Here is a 14,126-nt window from a genome sequence, read left to right as displayed (position 1 = left end):
TAATTGGTCAAATATGACGTAAGTAATTAAAATGATTGGTTACTAAGCCAAATGATGCAATAGTAATTTTCCTATCATAAGTGATCTGGTGATATTTTGTTTTCAAATAGAACCAGCTATGTTTACCAAATTATAAATCTTTTTATGTGACAACCCATCACTCATTCAATTTGAATGTGCGAGATATGACTTCTCTATATTATGAAACCAATAATTAGTTAAAGTTATAATATGGTCGTAGAGACCATAGTACTACAACATGCACATTTATTATTCAGAAGCCTACAGTTAACTGAAATACTTAACATTGTTTGTTTAAGTCATAATGACTACAAAAAACAGTTTTGGAATTCCAGAACCCCAATTTGCTTTATGGCACACATCCAAAACATAAGCCGGTGTGGTACACTGTAAAGTAATTATTATTGAACGCTACAAAATCCCTACTGTGTAATTTTTTATCACCGTACAGATGGTATACAAAATATTGGTATAACTCCAGAAGTGTAGAGTTTCAAACAGTACAAAAACACAAATATTATAAATTTATTATGCATTATTTAAGGAATCAGAAACTTACAATTTCTCCTAGTAATTCCAGTAACTGTGCCACAATCAAATCACTTGAGATCATATGCTTTAAAAAATCTTTATCACTCTTTAGCACATCTTGTAAATTAGGTGTTGGCATCTCATATCGCATCTGTGTATCTTGAGTCCAGTGAACAGCTTCAACCCATTGCGGTTTAACTCCCATATTTAGCGTAGATTTATGCTGAGTGGGTATTCTCTGCTGGTTTTTTCCAGTATAGGTCTGAAAAGGTTTAATTAGAAATATAAATAATGATAGAGATTTACCCACCCTCCAATTTTTTCAACAAAAACCACAGAGTTATATTTCTCTTGAATGCAATCTAGCAAAAATTATAAATAGGTCTTGAATTTTTGTATGTACTATGCAATAATGTATACTGTGAAATAAAATACTGTATAAAAAACCTATAGTCTTGAACACCACAAATTACATTATAATCCAAAATCTAGGGTTGCCATCAGGTAAAATTATATGCATCGATGCATCAAAGGAAAATATTTTTACTGGCATCGATAAATTTGTCACTCACAGTAATGTTTTTAAATTCCTTGCCGCAAAAGTCTGTTTGTTCATAATGTTAAAAAATGTAAGTCAAAAACAATACCGTTCGTACTTTTGGTGGGTAATTACCACTATCTAGTAATATATACAGTGATGAATTTGTCTCCTCTTCTGTTGATGAACAATCAGGCTCTGCAGAGTTACTGGATGACTGATGCTACAAAAAATAAATACAAAATATTTCATACAGTCTCATGATGTCATTACAACAATTTAGTACTTTTAATCCAGATACGTCACTTACTTGTATTGTCACAACCCCACTGACGACTTTCCAAATTTAATTGTTTAACTACCATAATACTTTATTTTGCTATTTTACATAATATATATTGATACTTAAGTCTGTGTTGTAACTATTTTTCAAAATTCAAAGCACTGACCCGCCAACTTAGGACTGTATCTCAGCGATCAGTTTTGAGATTGGTCCCAGTTACATCCTCTTGTAACTGTGTAGGCAAATCAAGTCAATTCAAAAATGATTTATTTACAGATAAGAAAAGATCTCTATATCCTTACCATCATTTTAAAATTTAGCGGTTGAAGAGAGGCTGGCCAGGGTACCGTTAATAAATTACCATGTTCATCACTAGCTGGACCTAACTCACCACCAGAATGAAGTAATCCTCCCATAACAAATGGTGAAAATGAACAACCTGTAAATCAAAATAACATTATCTGTAACTTGGATTTAATGTCTAATTACTTAAATTAATAACATACGATAAATTTATTTCTATTGCTACAATGCGAGGAAGAGTCTTTATCACAGGCAGCGGTTTCATCACTGTATCTCAATTAGAATCAAAGTTATTGTGTCCTAATGAACATCTACACATTCTACCTCAATTAGAAGCAAAGTTATTGTGTCCTAATGAACATCTACACATTCTACCTCAATTAGAAGCAAAGTTATTGTGTTCCAAAATGTATGACAGACTAATGGACAGACTCGTTTTAATAGTATAGTCCCCTGCTTTCTCTAAAAGGCTGAGTATAATAAAGTTTGAAATATAATGACCAATCAGAGTTGAATTAAACTAAATGTAGTAAAAATCTTCTTTGAAATTAACTGTCAAGCTATGATAGCTTTCATGTGTATTTTTTATACCAAAATGCAAGTCACAACAATGTAGTTTTATTGATAGATTCTTATATTCATTTTAAAATTATACCATTGGAAAAATAATTGCAGACTATTCAATATGCCATGGCAAAACCACTGAATTGCAACATGACATACAGGGCTTGCCACGAGCCACGAGCAGTTGCTCGCGCTGTGCTCGCGCTGTGCCCGCGTAAATCTACATTTACGCGAGCGGTTCGTTGCTCGCGCAAAATTTTAAGAAAACCCTGTAAAAATAATCAAAATATTGACAAGTTTATTGCCGAAACTAAACCAACAATGTCAATAACTTCATAAATTCGTCTGTCAAACTGAGATTCACCCAGCTGCAGGCGGCATTTCCTCCTTAAATTTGATTGGCTAAAAAGTTACTCAGCACTCTTGTTACTAAAAATACACTTTAGACCTGAACGTTATGACTGGTTTTCCTACGAACACCAGTAACGAACGCGTGATAATCGAGTCTAAAGTAAAGAATGTTTACATCCGGCATTAGGCATTCACGCTAAATGAACACGTTTCAAACTAATATTTATCGGTATTTTCTATTTTATCAGAACTTCGGTTTTTATTCCATTGTGCAGTCGTATAATTTTCAATCTAAGCGTAATAATGGCCAAAGGCAACCTGATTGCCCTATCCACATTTATTTCGTGGGGTGAAGAAATCCATACGGAAATTGGTTTTAATAAAGAAGAGTACGTATGACTGTCAAAAACAGAAAGCGATGGTCACACATGTTTACTGCAAACTTTGTGCCAGGAATAGCAATTTTCTTATGATTTTAAATTGAAACAATGTTACAAAATGTGTGCTCACGCAAACAACATTTTGCGTGAGCAATTTTTATTGCTCGCCTTGCTCGCCCAAACCTAAATTTGCGTGAGCAGTCATTTGCTCGCCATCAATTTATCCGTGGCCAGCCCTGACATACATTTATACTGTTTGTGGAATTCCACAAGGGACACAGTAGAAAAAGTTCCACTGCTTCTCGTCAAGAGACAATAGGTTTCTATGCCAATGTAAGAAAATGAGAGTAAATAATTGAAATATTAAGTCTACCTGGAGAAGAATAACACGGCCACTGGACATCTTTATTTCCCACTTGTTTATCATATCCTGAATACAGGTCAACATTACTTGACTCAAAAGACATGATTGGTAAACCTTGTGGAAATGCGCCATAATTACTTCCCACTGGAGCAAATTCAGCATCTGGTATTTTATTCGCTTTATTTGTATCTGTATTACAAATCGGCAATTTGGAACGAAACAAAAAGTTTGAATTTTGTAAGGCTTTTTTAACCGCCATGTCAGCATCGCCTAGGTGTACTTTTTTACTTTTTCCTTTAGCGATGTCTTCATTGTCAGTTTCATGCTGTGATCGAGTACGTTTTCTACACGATGCCACTTTGAGAATAATAGAATTCTGATTTGGTCTTGGTAAAATGATACTTTTATCTTTTTTAACTCGTTGAACATATAACTTCTCCTGAAACTTGGTGTGTTCACGTAGTCTAGCTTGTGTCAGATGAACTGGTGTAAAGACTTGCCGTACTGGTGTCATTTCAATAGACTGCTGAGAATCCTCATCCACATTACGTGGAGATCCTATACACACTTCTTGATCTGACATATTCACCTGAAAAATAAAGTCAGAGAGACTTAATAAGTGAAATGAAATGGGGTTTATCGTCCTACTTAGGCTGGGCTAATGAAGACCATGTGCTATTAAGGAAATTTTGCCCGAACAGCGGCGTTATAAAGCCGACTCTTATATCGAATTCCAACTGCCAAGGGATCACTTACGAGCATGCCAATGTGTACACAGGATCTCGTTTTTTGGTCCCATTTGACCAACTAGACAGCTGTCCTGTCAGACCCTCCGTTATGCACCACTGACAAGGTGAAACCACGTCGAAAAATCCTGACAAACTTACTTGGCCAACACTGGGAGCGAACCCACGACCTGAGAGACATAAGCCACTATATTATGCAATATAAAATTTCATAAGAGGGTAATAAGTATTGGGTAAATTCAAACATAATTGGCCAAGGTTTACAACGTAAAATTCTTCTATTTCATCAAGTGCGTGTGTTAGGCCGAGGATGCCCATCAAAAGTAGAATGCATCAGGAATATTTGAGACCTACCTTGATACTACTATCATCTGTATGAGCTGTTTGATGTGATGGAATACTGATCATAAACTCATCCACGCCTTTAAAATAAATATCATTCACAAATATTAAACTTCAAGATTTAAGCTAGGCATATTCATCCTGTGATGGAGATCAAAAGGGTAATGCTCTAGATCACAAGCCCCCCCCCCCCCTCCGAATATTTCACAATATCTTTTACATGAATAGATAGCAATTGTGTGGATGGATGTTAAAGAAAAATCAAGAAATATCTGTATGTACCTTTAACATCACCACCAGACTGTTCATTTGCTTCCAATTTTGATAAAGTCAATGGTCGACTCTGCAGAAATCTGAAAATAGTCAAAACATACATATGGATTTCTAAATCTACTGTATTCACATAAGGTTTCATATACAAAATAATGAACATGCACAATAGTTTATAATAGCCATACACTACAAATATGGTTAACAATTGCATAAATTTTATCTTTGTCACTAGTTAAAAAAGGATAATTTATCAGTCTGTATCCAAGCTTATCTGTTAAGCCTTGGATAAATTCCTGGTCAAGACAGATTTTGGAAGATCAAGATATTCTAATTTAAATAATTTCATCACTAGTAATGCAAAGGAATTTGTAATAAGTAAAATTCTCACCTTTTAATATTGTAAGAATAATTGAGTTGTCCATAAGATACATAGGTATCTGAATCTGTTGGTAAACTTTCAGCTGGAGATATTATGTCACTTGAAGATTCACCCTACAAATGATATCAATCATTATTTAATTGGTTTTTAAACCTAACAACTTGGCTTGGCATATCTATGGTCTATAAGATTTTATTCATTACTATCATTTGAATGTTATGGAACAGAATTCTCTCCTTCTCAAAAACCGCAACAATCAAGTGAAAAAGCAACTGTGAGACTACACAGTAGGAGTCAACTTAGAGATAGAGAAAAATTTGGGTTAAATGGCTATTCAACACTGACATTTCCAGACTAGCATATTATATCTATATTTCAATGAAATGCTTCCAGCACAGGGGTCTTATGACAGTGGAGAGAATCTGAGAAAACTCATTAGGCTAGGCAGACGATCCTTACACATTAGTGACAAGACATATATATCTCGGTTAATCTTTGAAGAAAATCTTGAATTTTTTATTGGTTTTTTTTTTTTTTTTGGATCAAAACAATTCAAAGTAAAAAATTAATATACCTTCTTAGAATCTGAAACAGCTTTTGGCAGAGCAAATGAAGTGTTACTTTCACAGAAATGATCATCAGAAGCTGGAAAGTGAAAAGGGTGAAATGTATACATTAGTATTAACCTTAAAACGTTTCAGCGTGTTTAGTAAATAAAGGTAATACACAGGACACAATTTATTATTACTGAACTATATTTTAACTGGGCTTCTCTAGTTTTTATCAAGCATTTTAATGAACACCAGAAAACCCTATGTTCGAAAAGCCACTTAGTAATATAATAAAAACAGTAATTGTGTTCCTTAGATTTATGTCCATTGCTTGATAAAGATGAGCAAAGCCTATGTACAGTATTAGGAGGTAAGCACAACAGCAATACTACAAAATAGTGTTGGGTTATCCATCAAAACTTTACAAGCAATTTTAAGTTGATTAAAAGACATTATTTAAATAATTCTTTTTTCTCCAGATGAGTCCAATCCAATTTTCAAAATAAAGTTAGCAATATTCAACTTACTTATATTAGTTCCAGTATTATCTTCACTCAGTGATGATGACGAGGCTATAGCTGTTACTGGCTGTAGATAAAAATATTTAACAAATAACATTATTTTGTCAAAGAAATACTACATGTTTTTTAAAAAATCAAAACAAAGAACACCACAAGAATATACTTTGGTTTCTACCTAACAGGTACATAGTAGACTGTTCCAGCTGTTCTAATTTCCATAACTCTTTTTCTTATTTCCTTTTTTTGGTGTCTGTGTGTGTTTGGGGAGGTGGGGGGGGTGTCCTAAAAATGTTTTCTTTTTTTAAATTTATATTTGTTTAATTGGATGTCCTAACCTCATAACACAACATAATACTTACTTGTTTCAATAATCTGGTTATCTTTCTTTGAAGATTTGTCACTTCCAATTCTGTTAACTTTGTAGGAGTAACATAATTTTCTGTTGTTTTTTCTTTAAAGATATCCGGATCTTTTGGACCACTGGAAACACAAAGGCAGGTTGTTAGTGGACAAAACATACATGACAAACAAAATATTCATGATTATGCCACCATTCACATACGACACATGCATTAAAGTAAATGTATGTCTATTTTTAGTATCAAAACTTTAACAAGTGGTTGCCATGCAATATACACCCCAATTTTCCAAGAGATGTACAGAGAACAAGCTTAAAAAGTGATTTTTTGTACAATCAGGGGCCATAATCCAGGATGTTACAGTCTGACATACGTCGATATCGAAAGAAACCAAGATCTTTGGGATATATATCTATATTTCAAGTTTCATCAAAATCAGATAAAAAATTTGACCTCTATAGGGCCCACATGTGCTACCTATTTTAGTTAGCTAATGAAATTTGAACACCCAGAAGAGTTTTGGAGGTGATCATGGACAATAATTATTGGAAATTGTTGAAAATCGGTAAGTGTATTTGTCTTATGGACATGAACACAGTATATAAATTTCAAGCCAAGATCTTCCACAAGATTATGCAAAATGATCAAGAGCAAAAACTCTGAAAACAATTATCAACAATCAATGGTTTCCTTTGTTCTAATGAAAATATTCAAGTATATACATTTTTAAAGCAGGGCGTCCACTTCAAAATTTTTACCGTCAGTCAAGTGATTGTGAGCATCTACAAGAAATCGCAGGAAACAGACAGAAGAATGGACAAACATGGGGGAGAACAACATTTATTAATGCATATTAAACCTACCTAATAACTTTATGTTTACCCATGATTATTTCTACCTGGTTTGACCAGGGATTAACAAAACAAGACCATTCTGTTTCCACAATAATCCAGTCATTATTCTTTGTTTTCAACTTCATTTTCAGTGTTTTAAATGGTTGACCTTTCATGGTAATGACTAAAAATAAAATAAACATAAATGAATCAAATATCATGAAGGCACAAAGCAGTTAATTATAGATTTTAATATCGGAACCTCATATGACCCAATTATGGCCGGTTTGTTTCAAAATGGATTAAGAACCCTGGTTGGAAGTGACCGATTCCACTGTACAATACTTAATATCACACAGAATAACAGCAAAAAATTCAAGACCAGAAACTACAAAAAAAACATAAACGACCCCAATCAATATTACTCCCCTCTAAGTCTGACACAATTTGAACATATTATTTTTTACTTGTTTTTTATTCGTTTTACTTTGACAGTAATGTGGTCATAACAAAATAACTGGAAAATACCAACAGATAATGTAATGTGGGAATATAAAAATAAATTTAATGGTCAAACAGATAACCCAATCAAACTAAAAGGAATATTTCGTTAAGTGATTATATGTTACTGATAATTACCTCGTCTGTATGTATGTAACAATTCTTCTAAATTATCAGGGTGAAGAAGATTAAAGATGGAGGTTCCCAGAAGATCTTGAGGAAGATAACCCAATAATTGTACAGTGCTGGAATACATAAAATAATACTTACAATTTAATTTAAAGGGGCATTATGGGATATTAGATAAAGAGCTGACAGTTCTCGCTATAATAGTTAAAAACAAGATATGGTAAAGGAAATTTGCTGAAAATTTCAGCCAAATTGATCCACTCTGAACCAAGATTTTAAATTTTAGGCCTAGGCTCGATGATCATTACTAAAGTCGGTACGATTAAAAAACATAGTCTTGATTATCCAGTTTTGAATTAAATCATCAATGAGCGTTGAGCAGCAAAATGGATTCAAATCCAGTAAATATCACAGGATAGCGATGACATATGGAGTTGATTATGGTCTGGATAAGTTAATTACTGTCTAATCAATAATTTAGATAACATTTCAGGCCTAAGGAAAAACCTGCAATAGGCAGATTTAGCTCTTGCATAATTTATGTTTAAACAGAATGTATTAGATATAATAATAACCCCTTGCCCCAAGCGCCCTCATGCTGACTTTTCTTGGAACCGTATTAACTGCCATGCTTTTTGACGAGTGATTAAATATGAAAAGAATCAAGCCGATGTACCTATTTTCATTAATGTTTGTGGTAATCTTAAATATTAACCTATTCAGAATACGATATGCTACACAACTATTTTTGTTCAAGTATGGTTATATTAAAGAGAATGGATTAAAAAGCATGGAATTTTATGGGCATACACAAAAATAATAGTCTGGTTCTTAACTAATTTTTCCCCAAAAGATGAGACCATGGTGTCAAAACATGCATGGGACCGACAGCTAATCAGCGTCACATAACTCTTTTGGCACTAAGTGATTGGCTGTTACAATTTTAATCTTCATATTCCATAAAAATGGAAAATAACTTACAATTATCGGTACCTGAGGGACCGATAGCTGAGGGACTGATAGCTGAGGGACCCATTGATTAATCACAAACAAATGTAATACATACTTTTTACTCAAATGGGTAAATTTACAATTAAATGAAAGTCTTATGCTGAAAGATTTTTCTACAGAGGCACCCGCTGAAATTAACAAGAAAATAATGATTAAAACAAATTTGTATCTTACTTTCCAATCTGATTAAAATAAAGATCTATATTTCGTTTCATATTTTTAGACTTTCAATGGTCGACACTACATGAAGATCTGACGGGTTGTAGTGGAAGGTCATGTCAGGGGTTGTACGAGCGTTTTTTGACTGTATGAAGTTAGACATTGATTAATCAATCAGCATTGACGTTTCCAGTGGTTTACCCATAGTTCTGGACATAGCACACCAAGCACGCGCCGTAACAGACCATTTCATTTCAACCAGAATGTGGATTATATAACAACTCTTCCAGATCCTAGTATTGTGAAGACAAGTAAGTAGAAATTTTGAACTATAAAAAAGCGAAATGAAATAGGATCTGTGTTTTAATCAGATTGCATACTTCCACATTAAAAATGGTATTATAATTGATTAGAAGTCGACAGTGTTTTATATTAACTGTGTTTATATGCAAAAATGAAAGCATATTATCTTTGTTTATCTATATTTTAAGTCTTATCTATATATAACAACTCTTCCAGATCCTAGTGTTGTGAAGACAAGTAAAACGAAATTTTGAACTATAAAAAAAACGAAACGAAATAGGTATTATAATTGATTAGAAGTCAACAGTGTTTTATATTAACTGTGTATATATGCAAAAATTAAAGCATATTATCTTTGTTCATCTATATTTTAACTCACCCCATCCCAAATACTTATATAAAGCTAACATTAATAATAATATATGTCACTTACCTGGTGTATATGCTGATATACATGGTTGAAGTTTTAAAGTAAAACATTTCTCAACCAAGTCAGATTTATCTGTAATGTATGTCCAGCTTGGTTCTAGTTTATTTTTACCCTTCTTGAAGACTATCTTGGCATGTAATGGTACATAATCTGCCGTTTTATTGACGGTAAAACCATGAAAAATGTCCTGGAAACACCTGTAACACAAGTTCAAGAAAATTTATCTACAATTTACAATGGACAGCTGTCTAGTCATTTGGATGGGATGAAAAGCTGAGGTCCTGTGTACACATTGGCGTGCACATTATAGTTTCCCTGAGCAGTTGGAATTCGATAAAAGAGTAGGCTGAAGTGCCGCTGTCCGGGCAAAATTTCCCTCATAGCACAATGTATGGCATATGCCCGTCCTCATTCGCCCAGTTCAGAGCAAAACAGTTAGACATTAAACCTCATTTGTAACCTTCTTGTTTATGTCATTTCTAAATGAACAATTAATGCCATTCTTACCTGAATCGTGCAAAAAAACTTTTAGATTGCTGACCATCTTCTAAAATAGAAAATAAAAAATTTAGAAAAATGAAAATTTGAATAATATTATATTTTATGATATTCCACAAATAAGACTACAGAACCATCAAACACACATGATGCACAATTTAAGGTCTATACAAGTATTCACACAAATAATGAATTGATTAATTAGAATAAATTAACTGACTAAAGAAAACCTACAGTTCACCAAGTTTGAACATTCTACCTCAGTTGGGGGGTTGGATGTTGTATCATAAGGTCTGTCAATGAGGCAACTTGCGTGCTTTCGATTCCCTGGTTGTATGTGACAAGGAGTAGGGTCGCCTGTCCAACCTCATGGGTTTTCTCCGGGTCTTCCGGCTTCCTCCCTTTGCTAAGACCCTTCCACACAAGTGAATTATTGGAATAAAATTGAAGCATGTCAGTCCTGAAATTACCTAGTTTGTGTCAAGTGGACGTTAAACCCAATTTCTCTCTCTCTCTCTCTCTCTCTTTCTCCTTCAGTTAGATGCAGGGTTATTTTGTTTGAACATTCTACCTCAATTAGAAGCAGGGTTATTTTGTTTGAACATAAATGGGGATATAGCTCGAAACATTTCGAATAGTGTTCTTCCTTACAACCAAATGAACAATCCCTGTGAGTTGAAGGGACCAATGGACATAGGTGATATCTCAGAACTTGAATAAGATTTAAGCAGTTTTGAAAGCACTTATATGTACCTACTTTAGTTTAAACATATTTTATTGACACATATCAAAAGGATCAGACGCAACTTACCTGCATTATCAGTAGATGATAAATTACCAAGTGTTGTGTTCAGAGTAGCCAGATCTTTCCTCAAGATAAAATTAGTAAATGAACAACCCTGCCAACTATCCTGAAAAAATGAACATAAAATTGAGTGCAGTGAGGTGTATAAATATTCATTCCTTCTGGGTTGGTTGTGTTTGCTACTCCACAATCTACATGTTAATTTCATCAGAAAATAAAATTCTTCTTATGAACTCCAAAAATACAACTACAGTGGACTCTGTCACATCCGACATCGTGCGGTATCGTTACAATAATTCGGATCACACAGCGTTTCGGAATACCGAGTTTTCAACAAAACCGGAAATACTGTAACTTCGAAAACTGGAAGTATTTATAAATTGTTGCTTCGAATCACCAGAATGCTATTCCCTTTATAAATGATAAACTTTTCTGTACTTTCAAAATTTTATTATATTAAATAATTAACAATAACAATGCATGCGTACAATATATTCATAAATCGTTTACATGTAATATCAATGCATGCGTACAATATATTTATAAATATCAATGCATGTAATCTTTTAAAGTAGTTTGCTTGGTTAACATTACGAGGGAAGCATATCGTAAGGCGGGGTCCTGGGCAACATCATCTTACAAATGAATTGTTGCGATCATCTTTTCGTCCTTAATCTGTGCGAAGTGTTTAATGTCGTTGAGCATGCGTAGGAATTTTGAATAGGTCAAATCTGTCGTTAATATCTATTCTTCATCGTCCCCGTCTTCAGTCAATTGTCATTTATAATCTGTCGTTCTATGTCCAGTTTTTCAAGCCAATCAAAGTAAACGGCACCTGTCATCCAAGCTTTGCGATTGGCCGACCAATTGACTGGCAGGTAAATCTTGTCCACTCCCTTAAAACAACTCGGGCTCACTGCTTTACCATCAAAGTAATCAACACAGTTTTAATCTCACCGATAATTGATTGGTGATTACTTGTTAATCTTTTATGGCTTCACACCCATTGAGTTTTAATCTCACCGATAATTGGATGCTTCACACCCACCGTTTGAAGTACGGATTATATGGTGTCGATTCAATGGAAATTGTGTGACGGGACGGCTGATTGATTTCGGAATCCGGAACATACAGAATTCGGATTTACCAGCGATTTTTTGGCTGAAGTAATAAGGAAAAAATTCGGGACATGAAAATCATACCGGATGTCACAGCAATCCGGAGTGATCAGAGATCGAATGTGACAGAAGCCACTGTATACACAGTTGCTCCCATATTTAAAGATGTACAATATTTTATTACCTATCATAATACATGTACATACAGGTAGTAATATGTAACTGCTGTCTAAAAATTAAATATACCTTACGAAATCCTAAATGGTTTGTCAGATTTTCAGACACTTCGATTACCATCAATTTGCTGCAAGTCAATGTTACATAAAATATCTGAAACAGAACAAAAACATAAATTACAATTTAATGCATAATATTTAATACATCTGCTGCATCAAATTCTTAATAACTTCAGCATGCATATAATGCACAACAATTCACATTAAGGGATTAAACATCTGGTATTAATTTTCTCATATTCATCATCATCATCTTCCTTATGGCTAGTATATTAAAATACAGTTTGATGAAATTATATATAGTAAGTGCAAGAGGACTGCACTGAACACAAACAATTACACAAGATAAATCTACAGACAAGAAACAATATACAGTAATCACAAACAACAAACGTACATATCAGATACAATGACCCAATCGGGGGGGGGGGGGGGGGGGGAGCGGTAGCTAACCGTGAGAAGTGTCAACTACGCTGTACAATCCCGGGAGTGTAGTTATTCCGACTTCTATCATGATAGGTCGCCAAGCAATGAAACATACGCCCACAGTGGCTAAATCGTCCATGCAGTCAACAATGTGTCGCATATTTAATCTTTTGTAGGTAATAAGGGACGTTAACAAGACAATTTCATACAGATTATAATTTTTGTCCTTTGAGAGTTCACAAGGTTCTACAAACTGAAACAAGGGTCTTAACTCTAGAAGTAATATACAAAAATTGTTGAAATTTGACAGTCTTATTTGTTTTATTAATTTCAATAATGCATATAAATTTTATACAGATCAGATGATGACTCTTGTTATTCGAGCGTTCACAATGTTCAACAAAGTAAAACAAGGGCCATAACTCTAGAAGCAATTCACGGAAATTGCTGAAATTCAATAGACTTCTTCATTTCACTAACTCAAATGATACACATAAATTTCATACAGATCAGATGAAAAATTTGGCCGTAAGAGCGTTAACTGGGTTCAACAAAGTGAAACAAGGGCCATAACTCTAGCTGTAATAAACAGAAATTCAATAGGCTTCCTCGTATAAATTTCATACAGATCGGATGATAATTTTTGTCGTTCACAAGGTACAATAGAGTGAAACAAGGGCTATAACTCTAGACAAAATTAACGGAAATTATTGATATTAACTAAGCTTCTTTGCCTCATGAATGTACACAACATATATCAATTTCAAAACAATCAGATGATAAATGTAGCCTGTAGACGCACGGACTGGGTCGAAGGTAATATACGACCACATTGGGTGTATAAAAATGAAAGATAGGTTGCCAGGCAACGTAACATACGCCCACAGCAGCTAAATCGTCCGGGCAGTCAACAAGAGTTGTCGCATATTTTTACAAAACTTTTAATACTGTATCATGAATTTAGCTGTTCCAAGTCATAAAAATTCATTGAAAATCAATATACTTATTCGTCTCAAGATCTTAAACTCTGTGTATCAATCTGCAGTCAATCGGATATTAACTTTGGCCTCTAGAGCGTCCACAAGATTTTTTGAAGTGATCAAGGGCCATAACTCTGACAGTAATTATCGGAAATCGCTGAAAATCAATAGGCTTCTTCGTCTCATGACCT

The 14,126-nt window shown here is 34.0% G+C and overlaps 1 protein-coding gene across 3 annotated transcripts in view; it reads right to left on the bottom strand.

Moving 5' to 3' along the window:
• The window catches only part of LOC126828644 (uncharacterized), a 39,704-nt gene that overhangs the window by 9,510 nt on the left and 16,068 nt on the right, over positions 1-14,126 (bottom strand). For 2 of the 3 annotated variants that reach the window (XM_050558529.1, XM_050558531.2), the window contains exons 6-22: positions 12,540-12,623; positions 11,182-11,281; positions 10,380-10,419; positions 9,876-10,069; positions 9,036-9,108; positions 7,979-8,085; positions 7,370-7,523; positions 6,507-6,627; positions 6,154-6,214; positions 5,650-5,720; positions 5,085-5,188; positions 4,706-4,776; positions 4,436-4,503; positions 3,345-3,924; positions 1,676-1,812; positions 1,209-1,313; positions 581-814 (exon numbers count right to left, since the gene is read on the bottom strand). In XM_050558529.1, coding sequence (XP_050414486.1) covers positions 581-814; positions 1,209-1,313; positions 1,676-1,812; positions 3,345-3,924; positions 4,436-4,503; positions 4,706-4,776; positions 5,085-5,188; positions 5,650-5,720; positions 6,154-6,214; positions 6,507-6,627; positions 7,370-7,523; positions 7,979-8,085; positions 9,036-9,108; positions 9,876-10,069; positions 10,380-10,419; positions 11,182-11,281; positions 12,540-12,623 — 2,304 coding nt within the window. The remainder of the gene's footprint in view (positions 1-580; positions 815-1,208; positions 1,314-1,675; positions 1,813-3,344; positions 3,925-4,435; positions 4,504-4,705; positions 4,777-5,084; positions 5,189-5,649; positions 5,721-6,153; positions 6,215-6,506; positions 6,628-7,369; positions 7,524-7,978; positions 8,086-9,035; positions 9,109-9,875; positions 10,070-10,379; positions 10,420-11,181; positions 11,282-12,539; positions 12,624-14,126) is intronic. The other variant, XM_056102573.1, reaches the window with a different exon arrangement.

The sequence above is a fragment of the Patella vulgata genome, chromosome 7 (genome assembly GCF_932274485.2).
Source record: "Patella vulgata chromosome 7, xgPatVulg1.2, whole genome shotgun sequence".
NCBI classification, from domain to species: Eukaryota; Metazoa; Mollusca; class Gastropoda; family Patellidae; genus Patella; species Patella vulgata.
The sequence above is the reverse complement of the archived record's forward strand: the minus strand, read 5'-3'. Positions and strand labels throughout refer to the sequence as shown.